The sequence below is a fragment of the Tigriopus californicus genome, chromosome 11 (genome assembly GCF_007210705.1).
Source record: "Tigriopus californicus strain San Diego chromosome 11, Tcal_SD_v2.1, whole genome shotgun sequence".
Taxonomy (NCBI): Eukaryota; Metazoa; Arthropoda; class Copepoda; order Harpacticoida; family Harpacticidae; genus Tigriopus; species Tigriopus californicus.
In genome coordinates, this window is record NC_081450.1 from 12,253,558 (window position 1) to 12,281,542 (window position 27,985).

The 27,985-nt window shown below is 41.2% G+C and overlaps 1 protein-coding gene across 1 annotated transcript in view; it reads right to left on the reverse strand.

Moving 5' to 3' along the window:
* LOC131890217 (netrin receptor DCC-like) overlaps positions 1-18,478 on the reverse strand; it is a 61,015-nt gene extending 42,537 nt beyond the window's left edge. Inside the window, exon 1 of the mRNA XM_059239523.1 lies at positions 17,165-18,478. Coding sequence (XP_059095506.1) covers positions 17,165-17,822 — 658 coding nt within the window. The 5' untranslated portion in view covers positions 17,823-18,478. The remainder of the gene's footprint in view (positions 1-17,164) is intronic.
* Positions 18,479-27,985: the final 9,507 nt, after the last annotated feature.

The following is a 27,985-nucleotide window of genomic DNA, read 5'->3' on the forward strand; positions in this document are numbered from 1 at the left end:
GACGTTTTGAGATATTTTATGATAATATAACAGAAGGAAAAATAATCTTTTATTGTTATGATATTGACAATCCTTATCAATTCTTTGAAAATTCATGTTCAAATATAACCGGGGCAATTTCGAGCTAAAAACGATGAAAATTCGACCATTAAATCTTAAATAACGAAGTAACCGTTTAACAGATCGGTTCATAACTTCAAAGTAAAGGCTAACTAAATATGCTTCGCATTTTCATTATTTAAGGTTTTGAAATGTTCAGTTTTTTAAAATGTTTTAGGCATGGAAGTTTACTATGGAGGCTATTACTTTGTAAAGCAATAAGACCAAAGTTGTTCCTTATGATTTTCTGAGCTACAAATAAGACAAGATATGTTTGGGTATTTCTCTGGAAACTTGATGGGGCTTTTTGACCATTGCGCGTTGACAGCGCATATCAGTTTGGTAATGGTAGGTGATGAAAATCTTAATCATTGCAGAGAAGACGACGGGCCACATTAAACACATATTTCAGCTCACCTTCCACTTTATCTCGTGGTAGTTTTAATTTGTGACATCGAAACAAGCTTCAATTCATTCTTTGAACCTTGACTCAAAATCAGACCCCGGGTAAGAGTGTTCCATTGTGTCCAATTCATTGGTGCTCACCCTTGTCTGTCAGCATTTTGTGGAACTGCCCGTCTGTCCCTTGGCGTCGTAGTCTATTCTTCAGTGCAATATAGCAACACGCAAATTTGTCATTAGGCTAGTTGTCCAATAACAAGGCCATCTGGACAGAACAAGACCCCCCTCCCCCGCCCCTACCAATGACTTCCTGTTCCCAAAAAACCGTGTTCGACATTCCCTGGATCATGACACTCCATTTCTGCTGACCTTTGCGAGGGCAACGTTCATCGCTGATCACAACAATGCAGATAAGCTGTCCTGGTTCCATTTTAGCGGCTAAAATTGCTTGTTCCAAAGACGATTTTGTCAGGGGTCGAGTTGGAGGTTCTAGCCTCTGAGGCTAGAGGTCATGCTTCAAGTGCTTAAAGAGTAGGTAAATGTTGATCCAAGGCAACTATGACTTGTGGCCTCTGAGTGGAACAGAGTCACTTGACAGGATCCCTTGGGAATCATGATGACTTTTTGTCCCATCGGTCCGGTGAACCGCAAAAGAGAACCAAAATGTTGAGCCGGCACAGCCGGAATGCAAGCCATTTGTCTGACTTTTCTTGGAATAATTATTATTTACGAGCTTCGACGGAACCGCCAGAGCCGTCTACTAATGTACACAGTCATAAAATTGGAACAGTCCCGTTGTCTTTGGATCTTTTTTGGTCCCCTTCAAATTGGACCCAACACTGGTATCCATGAAGAGCACAGGTCTGGTCCGCCAGAAATGCGATCTCAAAAGTGAATTAGAACTCCAGAACTGCCAAAAACACGTCCCGCCAGTGTCGTGCACGTAAAGTTTGGTCAATTTTTGCACTTATTCCCCAAGGACGGAGGGAAAAAATCCATGTCATAAATTCTTGGGGTCTAATTAAGCCTCAGATGGGAATTTATTGGTTATTTTCAAACGGCCTTGGGAACTCTTTCAACTGATTTCCACTTCACATGAGCTATGTCAAACATTTTTGCATACTAGTGAACAAAGAAAAGTTCCGCAAGCCTGCTTTTTTTAACGAGTTTTAAACATCCTGTTCAACTTTCAACCCTCAAAACGAAGGTTTTCAGATCCTCGGTGTGGTTGCTCTTGGCGGGAATAATGGATTTGAGCATCATTTCCTGCCTGACTCATTAGCGTTATGGTCGGAAATTTCCTGGGAACCATCCCAAACTTACGTGAATATGGTTAACGACCTTCCGCAATTGGTGGTCCCATCTTGAGGAGGCAATGCGGGTTCATAAACAACAGGGGCGAAATTGTCCGTTTGGCGTCATATCATAGTTGAGCTGAACGATTACCCAGAAATCGACGGTCCAAGGCCTAATGATTGTTCTCCGAGAGCTTATGTATGCATCGCACTCATTCTGTGCCATGAAAGTCTTAAAACCCAGGGACTATTGAATATCTTGATTGAAAACCCGGCGTAGACGTGTAGTACGTATGTACTAACTGAGGTAGAGTAAATTTATTCGATAGACAAAACGTATACAGCTAGCGATGATCAATCATCATTCTTGTTCGACATAAGTAACGCGAAGTGCTTCCTGGGAATAATTTTTCTTTCAAGATTTAAAGTTAATGTTCCTGACCTTTTTCATTAATAGGTCAAGCTAAGGTTTTCAAGATTTTTTTGAATAGTTCAAATAGTGTTTTGAATATGATGTAGAAAAAAAACCATTTGAATATAGTAGAAGGAACGTTAGTGCCAGGGATAGTTCACTTCGAAAGCCGTAAAGCGTCAGAGTGTGCCTTGTGGGCCATAGAAACATTTGACCCAAAATTGGCATAGGACAAGAAGTGTTATTAAATTTCTAGGGGGATATCCTTTGAATGTTGACAAAGTTTTGGGGCGGTGGTGCTTTATCTCTAATTGCCATCTTGAATGGATTTAATTTGCGAGAGTTTCGTTTAAATTCACGGAGAAGTGCATTTGTGCAAAACCCCGATTGCTCAACCTCGCCAGCCAATTGCCACTGACTCTTGCTCTTCTTGTCCTTACTTTGTTACTTTATACAGGGTCAGGCTCAGGCATGTTTCAGGACTTTTTCACGTCAGCTTTCTTATCCAGATATACCGATACCAAAGATAAGTGCCTTTAAATCCGAATCAACCATGTTTGCATTACAGTATTTATACGTAGAGGTGGCAACAATCGGAAATTCAAGATGTCAAGACTTAAGGCATTTATGTACGCGTACGTACACTAGTTGACTGGGAATGAATTCATATCTTGGAGTCAGATCCTCGAACCCTGTGAGGCAACTGGCAAAGGCCCAAGAGCCGGTGCATAAAGATTTAATGATGCATTTAAAAACTTGTGAAAGTATGATTCTGACAACGCTCTGTCCTTCCTTGGAGTGTTAACTGGCCTTCATTCAATCATTTAGACCACGAGACCATGTTTTCCTTAACCTTTAGGATCCTCAAAGCTTCAGGAGCACGCTTTCATGGAGTACCACTAGTACCCTAAGCTCATCAACTGATCTATGGCAACACAGAGAAGACATCATTAACAATATTTTGATTGTAGTTCAAGAAGTGTTCCAAAGCAAATTTCTAAAGAAGATCCAAACAAGAGCGTGACAAACCTTCAGTTTGATCAAGGTATTGTTCGCTTTGACTTTTGAGGGACGGTCTCTTAACAATTACTCAGCCAACATTCATTTAGGTCTTGCTATCAATATTTGATCGTAGATCCTTTCTTACCGGTATTTAGAAAAAAAATCGGAGTTTCGTTCCATTAAAACGAGCCATTGGGCTCCATGTTTAATATGACCTTTTAAACTTTCGTTGTTGTGACGGAAATTGTAGAGGTAGGGCAATATTTCCCATAATAGCTACTATTGATGATGAGCTCTGTGCAAAGCTGATGACGATTACAACAAAAAAGAACACGAAGATGGTTTTCCTTTCAGAATGGGAAAAGTTTGGACAAAATGTAAGTATTGAACTCCACTTCAGACGCTTAAAAATACACCCTCAGTCTCATATGTCCACATCCAGACAATAATAACCACTTATGATAATGTTATACGTAGGCAACCCTTGAGACTGTTCCACTGTCGGCACTCCAAAAAACTTGTCTCATTGAGATCTGGTGGCACCACTTGGCTTCAAACATTACCATGATTACAAGCATGTTTTCTTTTAGTTTGTGACGGCTTTTGGTCGTAATTGGTGCCAAGCATCAAGCCTTTTTTTCAAAAAAGTTTCCCTTGAAAAAAAGGCTTTCCTTGCAGATCAAGATTGCATTAGGCACTGACAGCAACTTAGCACTTTTTGGTTTCATATGTGATCTATGACGTATACAGTTAATTTGTTTGCATAAGCTTTCAAGTTGCATGGATTTAGTCTTTCCTAGGTTGACCTTTGAAAAGGGCGTTTGCCACATTTAGCCCTTCAGTCCGATTCTTTTATAACCAATTATATTTACTAGACGTCATTGTCTTTCGTAATAACTAATATTTCAAGATCGGCAAATATGATTTCGTTGTCATATATTCTGAAATATTGCTAATCCTTAGTTTTCGTTTTAACCGATAAAATGCAAATGAATTCCCTGTAAATCATGCAATGTTTATGATATACCACACGGTCATGCAACGTTTTCCAAATTGAGGCTCCAACGAGGGCATCCTTGAATATCAGGTTGGTTTGGGATCGTTAATCAAAGTATTTTCAGTTTCTTTTTAAACGTTATTGTGGGTCATTGGATAAATGAAATTCTAGAAAATTGTTATGCAAACAAAAAGTCCCTGGATAAGGTGACTAAAGCTTCAAACTACTTAATTAACTTCCTTCGAATTAATTATGTAAATGATAAATCAATCGCATGCTTGAATACTCATTAGGTTGAAGAAGGTACCCTTTTCGTGATTTTAGAGTGGCAAAAATTAAGTTCTTGAACCCAAATAGCAATGTGTTCCTTTGTCGATTTAAATTGCGCTATCAAAGGTTCCACACTTTTTCCTCTTTCTAATTGGCAAGATTACGTAGTTGAAATACCATCAAAAAGTTCATTTCCACCAAAACACAATACTCCATGGTTCAAGAACTAAACTAAATCAGATTTATGGTTAAAGATAGATCCATTGATATCTGCTCGAACCCGTTTCAATGACAAACATAAGGCTTAGGATGTTGTAATACATAATTTATGTCAATACCAATCGCTCTCTCCAATAGACAAACGAATAACGAATCTCAAAGTCTGATCAAAATCAGATTTCGTTTCCAATCAAATTGAATCAACATCCCCGTCTCTTGGTTTGCTTGCCTCTCAATTCTGTCATCTTATTGGATTGTGTTCAGTCTGTTATTCCCAAGATTTTTCGGAGGCCAATGAATAATTTAGCTCGGCCCGGCTCAGTCTCTCTGAATTCCCCGTGTCAAACAATGGAAATCGAGCATGGAGCTCCTACTTACGAAGTGAGTTCATGTGCCACGTCCATTTCACTTTTGCTCTTGTTCTTCATTGGACGGCAGAAAAACAACAAATCCTGGAGGCCGCCCCTCTTCCCAATTGAAACTTAATGAAGCATTAATGTCACAAGAACGAGACGAAAACATGACACCGAATCCGTACGGGCCACCACCTCGCAGTCCCATAAATTGGACCTCCTTGGCCCGCTCAAGGGAGTGGAACAACTTTAAAGACCGCATTTCCAGAGCAATTGAAAACTGAGCAGATAGTGTTGACACAAGACTGCCAAATTATAACCAAGCGGTGTTAATGATATTTAAGGCTGACATTGACGACGAGGACGACAAGTGTGCTTGGCATTTCAGGTTCGAGAGTGGAACATGTGCATGAACCTAAACGATCCCAAATATTTGCTCTTGAACCTCAGGCCGACCTTCTGGGTGTCTGTTTGGAAGTGGTACGAATCAAATTCCCGGATTGAATTCCCAGCCATTGAACGTGTATTTATTCATGCCTCGGGGCAAGCGAGCAAACAGAAATTCAAGATTTCACGCAAGGAACCATTGTTGGATCACATTTTGATGCCATATACTAACATTAACCTCAATGTGTTTTCTCTTTTTAAACGTCAATATGTAGACTTTTTTTTGCAATTGATGTCTTTTGTAACCAAACTCAAGTTCCATTGGCATCCTTGAGACGTCACTTTCATTAGAGAGCTTCAGAGCTATTTTGTGTCATTCTCCATCATTAAAGGTGTGCTTTTTCCGCTCGAACGAAATTGACGAGAGTTGTTTGAAAACGGAGAAAATTCCCAATTGACTGTTGCTTGTCCCTAGTCCCTAGTCTCAAGGTGTGGTCCAAACAAGAGCTCTTGGTCACACATCATTGAGTGTACGTACACTTGCTTTAACGACCGACAAAGCACATCTCAAATTTGGCAACTGAACAATAATCAGAAAAACGATTGCAAACATAAGTGATTTAGGCTCGTTTATCATTTCACGGCACCATTAAATACGTGACCCAAGATACAACTACAAAAAACGCATGTTAATGCTAACCTTCAATGAAAAAGCGGAATCATTAGAGCCCAGATTTTTTTTCTCGCAGTGCGTTACGACAATTTTTGAAGCTTTCCTTGTCTAATGATGTTCGACCGTTACAAATGAGTTCAATTTGGAGTCCAAAGCGAAACAATTTGAATGGCAAGTCAGAAAACACATCAAGAAACTCACTCGCGGGCTTTTGAATCTGCATGTTTGTTGTGGATGCTCTCAGAGCAAACAAAACAATGTTTGGATAAAAGCATTTGCCTTTGAAGAATCTTTGGGAACAAACATGACCTTTTGCCGCGACTTGCCTCATCATGTCCTTAAGAGAGAAGAACGAAATTTGACTAAGTTTCAATTAACTCCATGTAATCAGGATGATAATTTAGAAATGCCAAACCTTATATTTTTTTTTTAAACTCGCCCTACTCTGTACTTTGTGAATGCTACGTTCCAACCGTATTTTGTTCCAAGTGAGGAATCATTCGATCCAAAAAAAAATGAACTGAATACTGAAAAAACGGGGATCCACGATGATGGCTTATCCTTTACTTGAGCTAATTCAAGAGGAACACACGAGCTTGAGCTAGAAGAGCCTTCTTAAATTAGCTCTCAAGGACCATAATACTGGGCCTGGTAAGAACGCCCACCGGCTGAGTCCAATTTAGGGAGCCGAAGAGTGTAGGAACAGTAGTGGTAGAGGTAGTTTTGCACCAATATTGCACACAAAATACCTCATCATGAAAATAAAATGCATTTTCAACCACATCCAGCCCACTCACGCACTCACCAACCAACGACATGAACCATCCACACCCAATGGGTGGGCGAAGAAAACATAGCAAGGGGTATGGAGAGAGAGCAATACTTGATCATATTTCACGGATGCAGTTTTGACAGGTTCCTTGTTGCCAAATTGGTTCACAGCCTGACCAAACAAATGGGCTCAAAAAACAACAACAAAAGATGCTCAAACAGGGATGGCCAAATCAGAAGATTTTCAACCACTGCTCATGCGCAGATGGGCACAAGTTGGTTGAAATGTCAAAGAATGCTTGGCTTTGACCATCTATGGACCCGTTTAGTAGCTCATTTTGGTGCTGAGTTGCATATGGTTGCAATGGTGGTCAGTCGGGCTCTCCATCGGTCGGTGGAACCATTGGAACGTGAAGTTGGTGCAATATACGAACCCCCACAAAAACAATTGAATGCCGACTTGAACAGACCATTCTAGCACATATTCCAAAACTTATAATTAACCACACCCAAACAACGTGCTTTCCATAGGGATTGATTCCCAAAAGCCAACCTGAACATCCATTTTGGCCTTTAGTTCCATCTTTCATTCATGGCAGCAAACCGTAATGTTCTTCTCCAAGCCATGATATTAGTCTCTGTGTGGAGCCTGAATATGAAATGAATGGCTTTCTTCCCTAGGTGGTTGTCTGACCAAAGCTAGGCTGGCTTTTCAAGGACAGTCACACCATCAAGAACGCATTAGATTGGGACACGATTTGTCTGCTTTGGAGGGAAACAACGCTAAAGGAGCAAGACATTGGAACAAGCCAGGTCTGTGCTCTATGTATCTAGCTCATAGTGTTCCCAAATGTGTATGCACCAGGAACCACCTTCAAGTTACCATGTCATAATGAATCTGCCGCAGATCAGCAATAGACTGTGACGATTCAACATGGGAATTTATTGATATATGAGAGGGGGGGGGGGACATTGCTGCCAATGATTGTTTGTACTTTTACAACATGCCATTCATAGGTATCTTGAAGAAGCCAATTGTTAGTGCTAACATGACAATAGGAAGTACATTGCTTGCTGTTTCATAGCTTTCAGAAGAAACATTCTTTGCTAGTTGGTTGGATCTCAAGCACACAAAGGTTTCAATTCCAAAAAATGAGCGTATGTTGGAAATGCTGTGGAACAAGGAAACATGAAAGTAGTTCAAAATTCTGTTTTTCTCCATTTGTAACGATCATGTTGATATTCTTACTAAATCAGGGTTGGTCATCTAATACTTCATTCTAGCTTTTAAATCTGAATCGCTCCACTCCTCTTTTGTTCGCTTAAGAGAGTTATAATCATGGGAAATCTAAGAATATTTTTCTATATCTTAGAGAAAAAGCATTAAACGTCCCGATAGTTAATGAAAGTGGGCGGTTGCCATTTCATATTTCTGCAAAATGGCTCGACTGTAAAACTTACTACATTGTCGCACCAACCCACTTTCTTGATTCAATCTCGTTAGTGCCGGGAACAATTCTTGCAAGACATACTTTTTTTTGCTTCCGTGTTGTGTGGGCAATTCTAAGATTACAACATATTAGCAGTTGGCAATGAAACCAAGGACTCATTAGCGGGAGTGAATAAGCAACTGAGGGAATTTTCCGGAAAACTTGATAATGCCCAGGTTAAGTCACGAATTTGCTTTGGAGGAAAATCCGTGAGCATGAGTTGCTTGTCTTAATGCGTGAAGGCAGCAAAAGCTCTCAGTAAGCCTTTTCAATTTCATTCCAATTTCCAAGGATCGTGAATAAACAAAGTAAGTGACAACAGCTATTACGTGGCTGTTGCCGGCAAATTAGGCACTCCCGTTATGAAATGAAACGAAGCAATTTAATTTATGGTAGCAGGTTCCAAAGGTCCCTTTCTTTTTTTTAGCGCCAACCAATGCTTGCATTAACTGATATTACCAAGGCATTGTATCATTTCATATCACTTTTCTTTGTCACATAGTCGCAAGAACATGCAAGCTTTGCTTTTTGGGTAGTACCTCGATGTAACTTTTCCTTCAAAATCATGGCAAAAAAATTTTTTAAGAGATGGACCATGGTCATGTATCAAAATATTGTATTACGTTTACTTATCTGACCTTTCGAAGCCTTAATGTTTTGAAATCAATGAGGAAGGCAACCGATGTTGATTTACTAGATATTTATGTTTAACAGATCAGATTAGGAAATGCAAGTTGTACGAGCTCTGGAACTAATTGCACTGTTTGCCTTGTCTGACCTTTGTTTAGACGAGGGTTATTGTTTCTCGGTCATTAATCAAAGACCTCCGTCAGATTTTCTTTCGCTCCTCTCATTAATAGCATTAGCGTAGATCCACCCCACATAATGACATTGTTCCACTTTTGTTGGTTTGACCCCGATTGCGTCAAAGTGGAACAACGACGGTAATAAGGTATTGCCATCAAACTACTTAACAGGACGTTCCAGAAAGCTCTCCGTTGTTCAACACAATCATACACCTCAGCAAGTGCTTCGGGAGACTCTCAGCACTTCTCTTATTCAAGGTTTGAAGTTACTTCCAAGTTTTGACCTCGTTTGGTTTCCTTTTTCAAAGGGTTTTGGCCCTCGATCCTCCTTTTTTTACTCTCCTTCTCTTTTCCTCTTCACTGTCCTTCTCACTTGGGTGGTCAAAGATCTGGAACTAGTCCAGAAACCACGGCCGTCCATTCAGGACCACTCATGGATAACATGGAACCTGACCCAAAAGAGGCCTCCCGGACATGATCCATTGGATGATCTACCCAGGATAATCAATTGTTTTGGCAAATGAGACCTCTCGGATCTTTCTCTCTTACTGGGCACGTACCGGGGATTGGAGATTGTGTGAACGCTCCTTCAGTGCTCTTCAGTGATCCATTGGATCCATGTATCCTAGAATTGCATGGTCTTGACTTTTGATCATTACATGCTTGAGTGCAATGGCCATTATTTGCAAAGAATACCAATCTTTTCTCCACTAGTCATGAGCACTTGATATTCTTGGCCAGGAACGAGAAGAAAATGCCAACTTCTTAATGAAATGAAACGTCACTTGGGAGAAGGCATTTGTTCCCATTAGTACATAAATGATTACTCTCTAAAGACACGTGAAGAGCGTAATTAAAGGCGAAATAACCACCTCGGTCTGATCCAGTTCCCGGTTCCCGCATGACCCCTGGAACCAGTCTCGAAATACCGTCTTGGCATGACTGGAACCTTACCTGTAATCGAGCAAAAATATGGCTTTCATCTACGTAGGGTAAAAATGCTAAACGAGATTGTGTAGAGTGCCCATATATTCCAGCCCCATATGAAACCCTCGCCTTGATAAAACGAATCTTACGTGAAGAAAAAATACGTGTCTAAACGACCAAGTACGAAAATTATACGCTCAAAATTTCGAATTATACCTAAACACTACGTAAATGCAGGGAACACAAGTGGAGCACTTAATCTATTTCCGAGATTCAAACATAATTGCTAGAAAATGACTCAATCATCGTAGGCAATTTCATGACGTCTGCAATGACGGGAACTGCATTGATCCTTCACTTTTACACGGGCACAGATTACTGTTCCATATATCTTTTTCAACTAAACGCTCCCCACGAAGGTCAGCAGAAGAATGATTTATTACCTTTCTCTCGCTTTCTCGGTCTTTCTCGGCCTTTGGCCTCTTGGTGTTCAATAAATGTGAGAAAACAGTTTGTGGCTTCCGGATTGCTCTGAGAAGTATATTGTAGTGTAAAAGGCTGAAACAAGTGGTCACGTGTATTTCGTTTGTTCCCCGACCTCCCTCCCCTTCTTCACAATTGAAGCAAAGGAAGGAATGAAAATGCAAATCACATCCAAATGCATCGCAAATAAAAAGAGTGCCAATGGTGCCATTGTTCCACGCTCCCTCAACGACAAAACATTTAGCACTGGATACTCCTCGTCGTCGCTATCCTCATCATGTTCCAAGTTTGGAACGCTGTGCACGGACCAAATGGTGAATGCACTTTTCACGAACTGCAATATATATACACCACTGTCAGAAGTTCTTTTTCTTTTTGGAATCTCTAGGGAGACCGTTACTTTATACCAATGCAGAGACAACGACTGGGACAGGAGAACTTTTTTGTGTTCCTCATTTTTCTTCTATGCAAATCCTTCAACGGTGAACTGACACTCGGCAAAGTTGCGTAAATCATCAATTCATTACAGTTTAATAGAAAAAGGTCGGCGGATTTTAAAAGTTGTCTTCATGGCATCTGACTGGGGACTTTCCTGTCACTTACGCACTATCTTTACCACGTTGATGTGTCAAGAATAGATTGTTCCAATGTGAAAGCTCTCCGCAGGAACCTAACCCCAATCAAGCTGAGAGCCTGAATGAAAAGTCCAAGTCACATGATTTATACTTCCAACCTTGAAGCTCCATGAGCTCTCAGGGCGGACAAAAGAGCATGAGTGGGCACAAAACTGAAAAATGTCATTTTATTGTTGGGTTACTTGGCACTTGGCACTACTTCAAAATGAGACGGACTGGAATTTCCACAACTTGCAAATCTTTGGTATGTGTCCTTATGGCTGGAATTGAGCCTGAGTCAGCCCATTGCATAGGGATCCAATTTTGAATGAGGCCAGAAGGCAAAAGCAGCTCAGACGTTAACACTGACTGAAACGTCACTTGAAAAGAACACCCGACCAAATCTTTTATGTACAAACAGAAATCTGAAAGATTTTCGATGCATGAATGACTTTTACTTTTCGTGGCCAATAATCCAAGTACGTTGGTGGAACATCCAGGACGTGTGCGTTAATATTCATTAGATTGTGCATAATTTAATTTGATTTCCAAACCAACGTACAAAATGTAAGATACAATATCGAGCAATATTTTCAACTAAGACTGAACAATTCCCTCGAAATGTCTAATCATGTAATGTCATCAGATCAGATCAGGAACAAGTGCTAAATCATTTCTCACATACAAATGTTTGGTTGGGGTTGAGTTGAGTTTTATGAATCCAAAGAGGGAAAAAGAGAAGTTGAAAGTGCTGATCGGGCAAACTGTCAAGTCAGTCGTGGAGAAATGGCTTAAAAGGCTTGAGGGATATTACAAATCTTGAATAAAGCCACATTTAGCCGTGGTAATTACCGAGCATTCTGCTGATCTTACTGATATGCAAATGAGAGTGACTGCTTAACCTTGACAGGGTTCAACTCTTTGCTGGTCTAGCCAATCTGGCAAACTTTCGGGCTTCCTCGTGAAGGCTGACACGAAGTCTTTGAAGTGTCAAGCGATTAAAAGCGATTTCACGCACTTTGAACAACCATCTCTTGTTGTACAGATAGTCTAAACTGCCGAATTTAGTTGCTCCTTAGAGCCAAAACTTTAATGTCTTTTGGGAACCCTACTCAAAGTGACAGAATGAACATGAAACCCGAAGATATCATAGATTCGAATTGGTGTGTTCCAATTGTCGTTCGTGCCCCTATTTTATTGCAGTCTCCTCCCAAAGCCCATCTTTAGCTTCAGTTCTGTGGTTCTGACACTCAGAAGCTGAAGAATGAGGGGGGTCATCAAGGGCACTGAACCCGAAAATTGCCATTTTTGGTGAAATCTCTACCAAAGTGGCTTAAGCACTGCCACTTGAGGTCCCATCTGAGGAGAAGAGCATGATCATGGCTTCTGTATTCATAATGGACCTCCAAAACATTTGTTCACAATAAAGGCCTGTTCCGATCTTCATCCCATTTGGAAGGCCTTGACTGATCGAAAACTAAGCTTTATTCATTATTCTAAGCTTCGATTGGGCTCCGCAAACTGTATACGAGACAAGGCCATTAAAAGCGGAGGTTTTAAACAGCCTCTTTCACATATACTTTACGATTGGTTCGCTTCAAAAATATATAATACTGCTACCAAAAGATTCAATTTTTTAGGGGGGGGACGAAACGTTTTTTGTAATGATGGATCGGCACGCTTTTATGGAACGTCTCTTGAATGTGCCTCATTTTACGGCTTATTTACCTCGTCGTACAAGCACAGTCCAAGGTCATTTACCGAGTCGAAAAGAACGGGGTGAGACTGTTGGAAACCTAGACATTTCTCGTAAACCAATGACTCTGTCAGTTTTGGGTTTGATGCACAAGGAGCTGACTTCTACGCCAAAAACTATTATTTACTCCAGATCTAAGGCCCAAGGTTCGAGACAATGAAACCGTCTAGTTTATGTATGCCTGAAAGCGGGTCATTAATCTTCATAGGATTAGGCTTGTTAGTGTGTATGCGTGTGTGTGTGTGTGTATCCAATGGCCTCTTTATTAATGCTCGGAACCATTTTTTGTGGCAGTAAAGTTCATCCTGAAAAACAGGTTTAATCCTTGAGCTTGTTCAAAGAAATCGAATAAGAGCACAAGGAAAAAGGTGGTTTATGAATACGGGCACTTTTCCCGGAAGACAAATGGATCTTTCATAGAATTAATTGGTCATTCTGCTAACATTAATTGGATTCTTTGAACAACACCTTCCTAGTCGAGGGTTCAAGACCGCACATTAAAAAACAGTCCCTCGAGGATTATTGGGTTCCCAAGCTCAATTGTTCCCTTCGGGAGTCGCTTTGGGAACAATTCAATCCAAGCTGCATTATTGTTTTGAACCCTTTTAAGCTCAGGGTGCTTGGTTCATGACCTAGTGAAGAAATGGAATTTGGTGGAACACTGAACGTGACGTCAAAGAAAGTTGACGAGAACACTGAGGGATCGGTGGAGGTCGATGGAAGATTGAACTAATTGAAATCTGCACGAAATAGGACGATTGTGCTCGTAGTAGTTGGAACACTTTGGCCTCGCCATAGTAGTTGGTTACTTGGAACGGGATTGTGGAACACATTATTTCAACAGCAACCATTGAAAGAGGCAACATTGGTACGGTGAAAAATGCGTCAAAACATTGCGATGGGTTCTTTATGTACACTTGTTCAAGATATGGAGCATGCTTTTTGATGGGTACCCAAGGTCCACGAAAGTACCACCATCCGAGAACCACTCTGTCTCAATGGATTGATGGATTTGATGTCAATCCATCAAGCTCCACAATAAGTGTTCCTGCCTCATGAAATATGACTATTGCGTTTTAGTTGAAAAGTCTTTTACCAATGAATGGATGTTAGTGCCAAGATCAATCAAGCATTACGCACTTTTGTATCTGAATTGTGTGAACTATTTTGCGACTTCAAATGCACAGTTTACATTTGGGAACCCTGCGAAAACGACATCATCGTAATCCATTTGTTTTTGGTCTGAAGGCAGTTCGATTTTGAGTGTGATGGTGATTCATTCATCAATTCGTTGCAAGAACGCATTCTCGAATTGTTTGCTTTCGGGTCTGGAATGTTCCAGGTAAGATGGAACAAAAAAAGAGCTCATGCCATGTCGAGCGACTTCTTCGCTCCACTAAGATTTATCCTAACTCTGTGTCCAAAAAGTGCATTTTTAAAGGGTGATAAATGTGGAGAAACACGCGTGAATGGAGTTGCTCCATCTTTCTCTCTTTCTCTCTCGCTCTCTTTGAGTAGATCGTTGCATCCCGACGACATTGGATCTGTTTTAGAAGGTGTTTTATAGGAGCAACTTTTTCATCGGCCTGGTTTCAAGACAGCACTGTGGTTGGTTGGGTGGGTGGGAGTGGAACTTTGGTGGCCAAATTGTAATATATGCTCTAAATCAAGTATCTTGTCAAGGCTATGAAGAAAGTAAGTTAGATGGAACGCCAATGCAGATGTTCCACCTTGAGTTATTCCGGGCATTTTTTTCCATCCTCAAAACTGAACGCAACTCGCGCTAAGTGCATTCATACAGATTCCTCCCTTACATTCACATGCAGACACATGTGCCCCCACACATGAATGCAATTTGAATTGACTGCATGCTTGGCAAACCTCAAATAGAATGTTCTCAGCTTCTTGACGAATTTGATTACTCACAAAATTGTCAGATGTTTAGTTCTAGCGAGGATACTGATTCGAATGATATTAAACCTTGAAGCAAGCAGGTTCGATCATTCGGTTCCAAATTGACAGAAAAGGGTCCACCAAAAATCCAAGTGGCTCAAACCGCGGTGTACAATATCAGAAACCCAGAGAAGCAACCCGTGTTTGGAACTACGAGGAACGTTTCCTTTCAGCTTGTATTCGGGACACATTCTCACGCACTCTCGTGGACCCCCCACCTTTATCGTCAATCTCGAAACTCTGGGTTCGTCTCTCACGACCCGCATCCGTCACCAAACACATCACACTGGCTTAGAAAATGGAAAGTTTGCTTGCAAAATTTGGTGGGAACAATTTTCGCCTAGGGATCGTGCAACATCAGTGCTCAGCAGTTCTGGGGTAGATTGAAGGACAGTTCCAAGGGCTGAATAAAAATCCTCTCGTGCTCTTGGTCTCAATCACCATAAAGGTATAAATTGGAAATGCAGTTTTCAAACTTCAAGCTGAGCCAAGGTTCCTTTGGTGGGGCGTTTGTCAGTATCATTAAGTTGTCCAATCACCTTGAGACTTGGGCCTTTACTTTGGTTGCCTGCCTTCTTACTTGGCTAAATCAGTTATTGGTCTTGATCGCCGACTTTTTTTCTTGTAATGTGTTGACACTCAACGCTCCCAGTTGGCGAGAACTTGTTCCAAAGGGGGCCTTAAAGGCAGAAAACTCTGACTTGTGCGAGTGGTAAAAGTTCCTCTTGGAAATTAGCGTCGGCTGGATCTGATGGTGATGATTGTCCCATCTCTCGAGTAAAGTTTCTCCAATTATCGCTACAGAAAATCAATCCTTGGTCTTTCGAACCACATACAGTAGCACCCTGTAAGGCTTTATGTAGGGATTCGACCAGAAGATATGGATTGTTCCACATCAACCAGGAGTCTTGTCATGGTGTACTTTAATCACCACGCTGAGTCAACCAATGACGATGGAATGCCATCATTGCTTAGATCAGTGGATACCACTAAGGTTACATGAACCAAGATGGAGCCCAAATGTCATCAGAAACATCAAGGCCGAGTACACTTCTATCTGTTAGAGAACCGTCAACTTCATTCGATGCAAAGTCAAGTTGGGTTTGAAGATGGCAAGTCTGTAAAAGTTCCAAAAACTGTTCCACTATTTGAACCAATGACATGACTCCTCCAGCAGACCCAATGATGAGAGGACAAAACGAAGTTTGAAACTTGTTATGGGATCTCAGGCGAAGAACGAGGGGAGCAAGAAACTTCTTCCGGATTAGTTCATTTGACAAATGAAAGAGATCCAGATGAAGTTTCTTGATTCGGAAAGATGAGCTAGTAATTACCAAATATCTACCAAGGCCATGTCTCGCAATTGTGCTTGGAGGAAATCCGAGAGGATACTAAAGGAAGGTGCTTGCCTTGGGGTTAGATTTAAAGGCCCCCCCCCGTTCTCTAGGATAACATACACGACAAGCCATGATCAAACCTATATCTAAAAAAATGTATCCAATGGCGAACAAAAGAAATACATCGTTCGCCATCCAGGATTGACGTCATATTTCGATTAGTGTCGTTGACAGTTAGAAAAATAATTTCCAAAACCATTATGGTTATCTCGTTTTAATGAAAGTACATGCATATCTACCAGGAAACTTGTTCCTGACATTCCATGGCTGCCTACACTATATTTTGGGGTAATGAACTACTTTTTGGTAGTTTTGTACTAACCGCAATATTTGGACAATATTGAGCTTTCAGCGTGCGTCCTTGATACGCCGTTAAGGCAAATGAATGATTGATTGGAATTCCACTACGACAGAAAGAGGTTCTTTTGGTTTGGGTCTGTCTCTGCTGGTTGATGTTGTCCAAATGGATCATTTCCGTTTTAGTCACACAGCAAGTGTTAGGATTCAATTATAATGAAGGATATATATAAAGAAAGATTGCTTTCATTACGCCTTTGCCAATGGCACAATAGGTTTCGGGCGAGAAACCCTCTGTCACCAATAAGCTGTTTAGCAGCGTTGAGAAGAGTCTCGTCCTACGTTTTGTTTGCAATGTTTTTCTATTCTCAGTATTCAATGAATACTGAAGTAGTTTTTGCACACCGGGCCTCAATTAACAAAGTTGTAAAGCCCTTACGCACACTCACACGCTGCCCACATTCTCCATCAGAGAGAGAGAGCGGGTATTGAGGCCAAAAATATGGTCGTAAACCCATTAGCTCGTGAAGATATGGATCTAGAGAATCGATCTTGGCTTACCTTGGCAGATGATGAGGTTGACGAGCATGAATACCCAACAAATTTGCTTCCACTGAGACTGATTCGGTCCATATGGACCACAGATCCGTGACCTTGCTTCTCTGTGTACCCATTTTGAAGGTTGGGCCTTTTTGGAGCACTCGTCGTCTAGGCTGGAATCGCCCAAAAACAGATTATCGCGTTCCATCCTTGGAACTTCATTTTGTGGACCTCCTTCAAAAGAGTTCGTCTGCGGATTCACTCCCATCGGGGTGGTGGTCAAAAAGCCGTGCTTAAGAGGCTGTTGAGGTACGATCCGAGCTCCAGCCATCGGGTGATCTTTAGCGTCCAGGTCAATTACGTGAGAATTGACTTTCACACAAGAACCAATGACCTCGGTGGCCTCGATCGGCCCCGTTGAGCGACGGTCTCCTTCTCTTCCTCGGACGGTCTGTTTCTTAGAATGGGCCAAAGTGGATCCACGAGGAAATTTACTATATGCATCACCACCACTACCAATTCCACTTCGTCTTCTTCGTCGGGTTCCCTCGGCTCTCACTCCAATTGGGTCTCGGGTTGGAAAGGTTGATGGTGCACATAACCCTTGAGGGGAACACGGTGGTCCATGAATTAACCTCTCGCAAACCATATCTGAATCTGGAGCTAATCCTATTTGCATTCTTAATAGTCGATAGTCATCTATCCGACTCTTTCGTTGTTTTTGTCTCTTTCTTTCTCGCTTGCTTAACAAAAGTTCCTGAACGAAGGAGAGTCCTGACGTTTGGTCCAAATATCTTGTTTCTCAACACATCACCTCACTCAACACAGAACGGCGACACAAAAACAATTCAAGGCCCGTCAATTCACGCCCCCTTAAAGAAGTTGTAGTATGTCCAGATTGCCATTGGTGTTCCAATCTCTCTTATGATGCATTCCCAATATGAGACTTCTCCTAAGTTGGGAACAATCCACTTCTTGCCCAGAGGGGTGTAATTATACTAATGTGTAAGCTCTCAAGGCGCTCCGATTTCTCCCTACGAGGGAGAGGACGTACAATTGCTTCTAATTGCTCGAGCTAATTCCATTTTTTTCTCACATAAACAGGGCCAGAGCCAAGATTTGGATCTCTGAAGGTCGAGTGGTGATTGGAACTTGATTGCACTCACAATTGAGTCCTAACAAGGGTTTTCGAAATCTCAATGCTATCCTGTCACTTCGTTTTTAGTCAAGTGAACGAACGAAAAAGTCGATTTCCCTTGGACACAAAAGACGCCGTTTTTCACTCTCTCACACATGGAACAGCACTAAAGAAGACCGATCGGAAAGCGGGGAACGAGACTCGAAAATGTTTCCGCTCTCCTTTTTCCTTCGTGTCGTTTGGACCGCGTTTCTTGCGCTCTTTGAGCTCAGTGTGGAGCACGAACGTGGAACCTCGGGTGGGCCAAGCCCAGGACTACTCGCTCTATGGACCAGCTCTCTCTTTCTCTCTCGAAGATTTTTTTTGACTGGGAAGTAGCTCTGAAAGAGTCTGACAGCCAACTGGAAGGCTGCAACGGGTTTGAGAAGGTGATTATGGAAGGGATGGATCACCAAGGTCCTTGTGGTCCCTGGTCATGTCAAGTTGCAATGCCTGATCCAAGACGAGTTCCATTCTTTTAAGACTGAAAGAATATGAATTCAAGTAAGTGGTGAAAGTAGTAATTGCTTCGCTTAGACGAAATTTTTCCCCTCCATAAGTGTCTTAGTGAGGTGAAAAGGCAGAATTGTGAGTGACAAAAATACATTAAAGGCCAACTAAGAATAGACTCAGAAACAAAACGTCTTGCCTATTTTTTAGGTTCAAGTGGGTATCTCTGTGAGGATTGTTGCTAGTGCGAAATGTTTTGTTTGTTTCCTTTGTCAAGTACACGATGCATCGGCACTCATTCGTTCCATTCGAATCTATAAAAAGTATGATGTTACGTTGTGAATTGAAACCTTTGCCTCCTCTTTATAAAAAGATCCTTGGGTTTTAAGTTCAAAGCATTTAAAAGAGACCCATGACAGCCCCCCCAAGATTAGCATGCCTTAGTTGTTCTTATGTTGTCAGGTGATCCCTTAATAGTTCTTCATGGTCAGTTGCAAGGTCCACGAACAAGTTTTAATTCAAGACAAGTTGGTCAAGACCGCAAAAAAGTGTTCCTGAATCCCCTTTTTTTCCCTTGAATGATAACATATGTTCCGCTTGATCTCTTGACGTTTTCATTCTTGGACCAGAGGCGGAACACGTTGCAATTGACTTGTTCTGATATCATATGCATGGGTGTGGTTGGGTCCGCCTCCAACCAAGCTTTTGACATTCTATCCTCATATATTAACTCATACATATTGTCTTCACCTTTGAAAGCCCTCTCTGGGCGGAAGCAAACGGAATTCAAATGACAATGCGGGTGGGTGTGTGGGTCGAGATGGGGTATTATTAACGTCTTTGTCTTGTTACGCAGGTCCGTTTGCCTTTGTTTGTTTGTTGACTCATGACAGGGGACATTTTCCATGACACGGACATTGGAACACCATTAATGGAACAAGATCAGAAAGCAAAAGGCGCGAGGAACTCAAATGTTTATGTGCGTGCGTTTTTGAAGCTCGGTGAAAAATCGCCCCGAATTAGAGCATGCCATTCTTCGGGGCAAGTTCGTGATATATGATCCAACAAAGACACGATTATTTCTGACTGCAATACAGGCATTGCGTAAATCCTCATTCTTGCCCAACAAATGTCGATAAATTAATTAATGGACCTCTGCCTTTTTGCACACTTTCCCAAAGGTGACAATCTTCTCATTTTGATAGCTAATATTTCTAACGTATTTTCGCTGAATAAAGCACAACCCAAATATGAAATGGAGTGATCTTTTCAATTGCATTCACTTACCTGCACCTGCGTTAAAATACGAAAGTTGATTGGAAGATAACGGATCTCCAATCATGTTTGATTGACTTAAATGCCATATCGTTTACGCCGTGTGACCTTTTTAACACGTCTGAGTAGATTTGAAATTTAACAGACCTCATTCATGTTTGTTAACGCTCCCATGGGTGAGGGAGGGTCCATCATGGACCCAAATGTGAGCCGCCTTTCTGCAGTACACTGTAAATGGCTGTACACTCATTAAACGATAGCCAATGGCATCATTAGGCTTTCTAATCATTTTCCAGCACAGATTAGCGAGCCCTACTGTAGTTTGGCTCTGGAAAGGCAGAGGGCAATGTGGCTCGTCTCGATTCGCCAGTAAATTGGTTCTCGACTCCTAATTCTTTCCTATCCAGACATACAACTGGAACACCTAACCCATCTTCTGCTAGTTTCCGGCCCTCCTTTGGTGCAGGGACTTGATGGCCCTCTCATAATCTTCACTCCACTGTCATGAGGTTTAGGGGTTGCCGTCGGAAATGTCACGACAAGTGTGGAACATGGCCTCGAAGGTGGATTGGTCCCAACTTGGACCGGAAACCGGCAACCCTGGGGTAAAGAGTAGTTATTTGTGAGGTTCGTCTCCTCTAATTAGTAAACGGGAAAGATCTCTATTCGGGAGCTATGCATGATGGTGCGGTAATTGCTTGTTCCATGAGAAGGTGGAACCGCCATAGAGATAAGGCATAGAATATTTGGCGCGTTTCATGCACTCAAAGGACCAAATGATCCTTGGTAATGTATGTTGTGTTCTGTGAGTTTATTTTGGAAAGTCAAGGGAGTTACTGCGAAATCAGAAGAAAAGGTTTTTATAATTGAATGCCGTATAAGAAGGTCAAACATTGCAAAAAAAGACCCAAAAGACATTCAGCCTTATATGTTCCTTTTTGGTGGCAAGCCAAGGTCAAAACGAAACATAAAACATGGCATTATGGCCACAGCACTATGACTACCCTCAGCTATTTTTTTAAGGTCGCGCAAAATTTATCTGACATGTCGTTCTGTATATTGTACAAACTAATGGCTTCACCTTTGCGGTCTTTTTTGTTACCACGTCCAGTAGCTACGTATGTGTTACGTACACAAGTATGAATTGTCCCAGAACTCGACTGGCTCTCAGCTTCAGTATTCTGCTACAGTTTTAGTAAACATAAGCACTCGTGCGTGTTCCAATTTCGCAGCATCACTAAGCAACTGAAATTAGCTTTTTTCATCTGATCTTTTGAGGTTTTGTGAGAGTGGGCACAAAGGGCGCTCATGATTGTAGCAACAGAAAATGCACATTATATGGCAATACACTCATCCAGCCGTTCGAAGATTAACTCTTTGATGAAACGGTATGAATATTTTTGAAATTGCAATAAGAAATACCTTAAGACTGGAAATTGGATCCTTTACAAAGTATTGAAAGAAAAATATGCAAAGCCTTCTGTTGAGATTCATTAAATCTTACTGTTTCTCTTTCGCGATCTAGAATATCTTGTACTTCCTTTTGATGTATGGAAAATAAAAGCTTTTAGGCATTGCATTCCCTAAATGTATGAAAATCGTACCAAGAAAGTGCCCTCTCTTAGCTCTTTGAAAGACATCGAGTCGGGAAACTTTTCTGAAGGAGGAGATAATAATAGAGACTAATAGTCTTACGGGCTAATGATTTTTGCATAACTAATTTTTCATGATAATCTATGCCTTAAGATTCCAATGGCAAAGTAGGAAAACGTCTATCAATTGTTCCTTGCTTCAGTTCCAACTGCCCAGAAACAGAGTTTTTTCAACTGAACAGAACCAAAAATTGAGTCTGCCAACATTTATAAACTTAGACCGAAACTTCCAAATTCTCGACAGCCTCCCCAGGAAAAGGGGTTTCTTTAGAATCCAATCCATTACTCGCCTCAAAGTACGTCTTTCAATTCACGAACAGATAGGGAATTGATAATTAACTCAAGCAAAGCAAAGATCAAGCAAATAAGGGCCCTCAGTTTTAAGGAATCACCATCATCACTCGTATTGGGGCGAAATATCCTCAATGCGGAAAACGGCTCCATAATATTGACTGTCGCTGGAAGGCAGTGAAAAGAAATGGATCCCACAATATTGAAGAAGGAGTAGTACTCGTACGAGTTAGAAACATACTCCTCCACCAGAAAGTACGTTATGAAGTAGAAACCAATAAAAGCACTTAAAAAGGAACCATTCCAAACTTGCAATGATCGCATTTTTCCTTGATCCACTATTTACATACAAACAAACATGGCTCTCGACCATCAAATATGAGCCCATATATTTGTTTGAAAAAGGACCTCCCATAAAGAACAGAGAGACTGGAGAATTGGTCAATGATCCTTTTTCCCCTCACATGTGTTCATGATCTGGATGCCTTTCATCTCAATTGGGTCTGGCACAGATATTGACCAGATAAGAGATTAAGATCTTCTGTTTGTTCAACTTGACTCATTCCGCTTAATGACGGGATCATTTTCGATAGACTCTCTCTCTCTCGCTGGCAGCCATACTTGAGCACAATCCTTTTTCTGCCTCAGCCCCATTGCCTTAACGACCCAATGAAGTGTCAAAACTCCAGTTTTATTAAGCAGACGAAGCGCTAGCGACGGCAAAACTTTAACGTCGTTAGGAAAGTAAGCGTCTAAATTCTCTCTCCCATCCGGCAAACATGTGTATGGACATCCCTGTCATCCAGAAGCCCCATGTTCAGGATAAAGAGCGAAGCGAGAGTCGTGTTCTTAGATGAGGAAACTAGCGAATGGGGAAGAAATATGATTCTGTTTTTAGTCGAGTAACTCTTTCATGATGTTTCAATGCACTCGTGACAGGCGAGAAAGGAGTCTTGATCATCGTATTTCGACCTCTGTGTCGCCTACCAGCCCAGATTATAGGTCATATGTTGTAGGTGCGTAATGCTGACTTAATATCTTAAGTTCAGTTCAGACATGCAACCATAGCACCGAGGCTTTACTTTCCTTGGTTCGTTGAGTCAAATCCAGGGCTGACTTAGTTTGAGCAACTTGGGTGATATTGACTCATATTAGATGTCACGGCGTTTGCCACCTGTGTTCATTTACAAGAGTAGGGTAATATCTAATGAACAACAGCATCTCCGATAGAAGCTTGGAAGCCATGTTCTGATTGTGGAACCAAGAAATAAGAACACTTGAAGCACATTTACCAACGGTTTTTCTAGTGCACTATAATATAATGAGTTATGATATCTAGCATATCAAGTAATATCAATAGTATCCTAACACTTGAAATCAAAATATACCCAAAAGTAAGGGATGTAATCACTTTCACCCTCTAGAGCCTTTGTGGAGACTAATAAAAATGAGATTGTACATCTCAAAACAGGTACTCTTTATGTGGCGATGGATTGGAATACGCGTAATGCAGTTGCAAGTGTACTAAAGCTAGTATGCTTCGAGCACGCCAAACATATGGGCTATTTGAGAGCGTGTGGCTAGGAGCTCCGCTCTCTCTTTCGCTCAGAAATAGAAGAAGCAGTGAGTTGATGTTCGCTGAATTCTGATGACAGATGATCTTAAGCAGATGAATGAAAAGAACCTCATCCCGATCCACATCAATGGACCTTCTTCTTCCACACGATAGATAGAGGGATGAGCACGTGAAAGGATGCTCATGACACATCCACCCTGTTCCTGATAATGGACCAAGAGCCCTCTTTTTTTAAGTTTTATTATTCTGTGAATCATTGAGGAATTTGGTTGGCGTAGCTCTTCTATATGAGATGGATTTGCACGAAATGGACAATTGAATCGGAATCTTGTACTATTGGAGATTGAATCGGAACAAAAATTCAAGGAGATCTGTTCATGAAATGTCGCCCTAGGCTAAGGTGAGATGGAAATGATGTTGAACAAGAAAATGAAGGAATACCTAATTGAGGTTTATTGCTATTCCAATGTCAAATCCAGTAAAAATAGAATGTCACAATATCTGTGAATTGGGATAATCAGCAAATGTTTCCTTCAAGTACGCCAACATCTTGTCTGTTTAAACTGCATCATTTTGAAGCAAGTTCATATTCAAATAGTTTCTAGTGAAATAGACAAGATATTTTGGTGTATTGCACTGGGCCCCCTTTTGCCAAATATGAGGATTATGTACCGAGTTGACTTGAACGGTGGATTGTAACAAGCTTAAACTTATTATTCGAGAATGTAAATCTTAGCTGATGGAATAGTGGAGACCACCTTTGAATATTGGTAGTTGCTGTACTTGAATATAATCTGAACGACAAGAACCTCGTTATTTCCTCTATCAAGAGGCACTGATACATGCTCGAATCCAGGCACTTGAGGGCGCTTAATGGATTAGCTTCATAAAATTTGATGCGGAATAGGAGACATATTTTGAAATGCACCACTCCAGCAAGAAACAACTACTGCCAAATCTTGGTTTTTCGTTTGTTTAGAATTGTTAACATACGACAAACGGAGATTACAATAGTTTTTGAAGCAATGAAGTGTTTTTGCACGCCTAGATTTGTTCCTGTTTTCCACTGAATTAGACCCACTCTTGATTGGCCTTTGAACACGTTGACAAGCGGCATTTGATCAAACAAATTGGAAACAGTCTCTGCTTAAGTGACCCCTTGTTCATTTACTTAATAAAAGGCACTTAAAGCTCTTTGGGAAGGATCACCAGGCTGAATCGATTTGAGGGGATTTTTGCCCCGAGTCTCCGAATTACGATATAAAACGAGCCGTGGCCAAGGGGATAATCGAACGGAAGATGAATTCCCATTCCAATAAAAGGCAAACAAAAACCAATTTCAAGGTAGGAAGACAAACGACTTCCCTTGGAAAGCAAAGCGTACGAGACTTCATGGTCTTTGACCATGGGCAAAAATAATGATACACTTAGGAATTGCACCACCTTAAGTACGAACACTCACACACCCATTTTCGTACGGGCCATAAATGTCATTGCATTCCATGCCAGAGCGCTATCACCAAATGCATCGTTGTTGTTGCTGTTGTTATCATTGCATTAAGCTTTTGGAACAAACGCAAACGTTTGCCAATAACAGTCGAACGACCTATCATAGAAACTGAAACCCCATCCAGTCTTTTATTTCCCTCAAGTTTTGGAAGATCAAAGCACAGATCCTCTTCTTCCAATTGGGTTTGCCACGCAGTTTACACACGTCACCCTGATCCTTTGCCAAATGGAACCTAACCATCTAAGTAGGTCCTCAAATGGATGGTTGGAACCGGAAACTATTTTTTCGATATTTCGTTACGATATTTCAAGGTTTGCTCGAGGTCTTTATCTGTTTCCTTGGCTTTGGAATGGAGTCAATTTTCGAGTGTCGTGTTGGCCCTTTCTAGTCGCCAGGCTTTAGGAGCCAAGTTTATAGGCTTGAAAATATATTCGAGGGATACCCATTGAGATATGGCCAAGGAGCAGTTTATCTCCGGAACAGTCACAATAGTATTGTTTTGGCGACCCTGTGGATCCAGTTGGCGGCCTCCGGTCAAAAGGGATCCAATTGAGAAGCGGATGAGACAGTTAGTTCTCGATGCCACTCTATGCCAGCAATACGGATAGAGTGCAGGACGAAGAAAATGGGGAGGAGGAGGAAGAGGAGAATTAAGCCCTTGGGGAGTTCTATTTCTGCCTCAACTCGAGATTTGTTCCCGTGGTCCAAACCAGGATCTCATGTCCAATGATATTCGTACCTTGATTCCTCAGATTCATATGTTGGCCTTGGTCCACTTGACAATGGCTAATGTTTGTAAATGTCCAGTTTCCTGATATCATTAATGCGTGTATGCTAGATATGCCATGACTGCAACCACAGACACTGAATTTCCCCTTGGAACCTTCGCTTTGAAAAGTAGATCCATGAGCTAAACCTGTCTCTTAAAAAGCTGAATCGAACGACGTGTACTTGTTTCTCGTATGCTCATATACGTTGATTTATGCACTTCAGATACAATAGTTCTGGTACAAAACAGAGGTCATACTGTCCAGTTCCATTGGACTTGATTCCAGTTTCTTCTAAGGCATCACTATTGTCATCTAGCGTTGGAGAAATGAAACACACCAAAAGAAAGTTCCGTCGAGGTTGCGTGGAGAACACTCATTGGATCGAGTCTATATTTAAGGTGATTGATGCTAGGTTGTCCCGAATGTATTGCGCTACATCATGAGTTCGCTCCAATGCGTAGTTATTTGATAGGCACTCCTTGAATTGGAACTTGATATAAAAGTCACCCACATCGGAACAAATATTTGGATATTTTTCACCCAAAAACTTTCTCCTTGGATCCTCTTCTTGGCACCGTCGACTTAATTGACGATAGAGGCGGCACATCTCGATTCGATTCAACTCGTTAGGTTCAATTAGTTCTGCTCTGGCCAAAACCAATGTCCAACTCACATGGGAAGACCTCTGGTTTTCACAGGCTCTCAATTCCAAATCCAAACTTTGACCCGGGAAGATTTGGACGTTGTAAAAGTCGCCAATGCCGGAATGCAGCACACCGGCGCGAATATTGGGCATCATTAAGAGGTCACCGTGGTCGTAGTACTCGAAATCGAATACCATTCTGCCCATGGAATGTCCCTTGAGAATTGTGGCAATGGTGTTATGATTGAGGTTGTCCAATCCCACATTGAAAACATGGCAACAGCTATTTTCGTTAATCAAGCCTAAACGTTGGACCCTGAACCAGGTTGGGTTCAAAGCTGAGTGGAACATGTTGATGACTAAATCCTCTTCGTTGGTGGTTCCTCCTTGGGCAAGTAAATTCAATAGGTTCATCAACGATTTGGGGCTGGAATTTGCTTGACATTAGCACATGTTCTTAAGATATTACCCAAAATTTCTTCACCACTGGTTAAAGGATGAATGTTTGTTTTCCGCTAATATTGAGCTAAAAACCATTCACCCACTTTGGAGGATTTGATTTTAACTGAACCTAAATACCAAAGCCATTAGTAAGAAGAGGCGAAACCAACCATCGTTAGTTTTAGATTTTAAGTAGCCCCTGAGAAAACAGAATTCGGTTGAGAGTATTTGATGTTTCCTAAACTGAAAAGGGGAGTGTATTTAGTAGTGTTGGGGTGAGTCCAAACTCGAGTTTTAGGGCACTCGAGTATTTTGCTTGAATTGGGAAAAAGTGTTCGAGCTCGTCAAAATACGCTATCCTTTTTCACTGGGCATCTATTCAAGGACGGGCCTAGTCCTTCATGGTTTGACTATCAAAAAAATTTGCCCTTGAGAGATGCTTGTCTAAGCTTTGCTTGCTCAACAGATACGTTTTTTTCCTGGACTTACGTCCAGCAACGGATTTGAGTGTTTTGTTAGATTCGGGCCCCGGAATCCGTGAGTCTGGATAAAAGTTTGTATATCAATAGACTCAACCGAGTTAAGCTTTTATCGGCCCCGCCCAAGATGCAAAAGCCTTTGCTCAAACACCTCAAGTACAAACCGTTTTAGGAAATAATTTACGCTTGTGATTCCTAAATTTGACTTAAAGCTAAGCAAGCATTGTAGAAATCTGTTTTCATGTCCTAACTTTAATCTCTTCATTTCTCACTTACTAAAACAGCGAGATTTATGACGTCTTGACAAAAAGAGCCCTTCATTGAATCCGAAACTTTTTCCATCGAAAATGTTGAGTATTGCAATAGCAATTCAGGATCCCAAATCTTAAGAATTATAAAAGAGTGCAATTGATAATCTTATCGTCTAATGAAACAAAGCAGACTTTTTTAAACAACAAAGCAAAGGCAATTTTAGAGCGATAAATTGGATTCAAAACATTTTTTTTAAATCAAAGTGAGTTTAAATAAGTTTCAGTGGTTTTGCAGTACATAAACATTTAAGTTGCTCTTGCTGACGG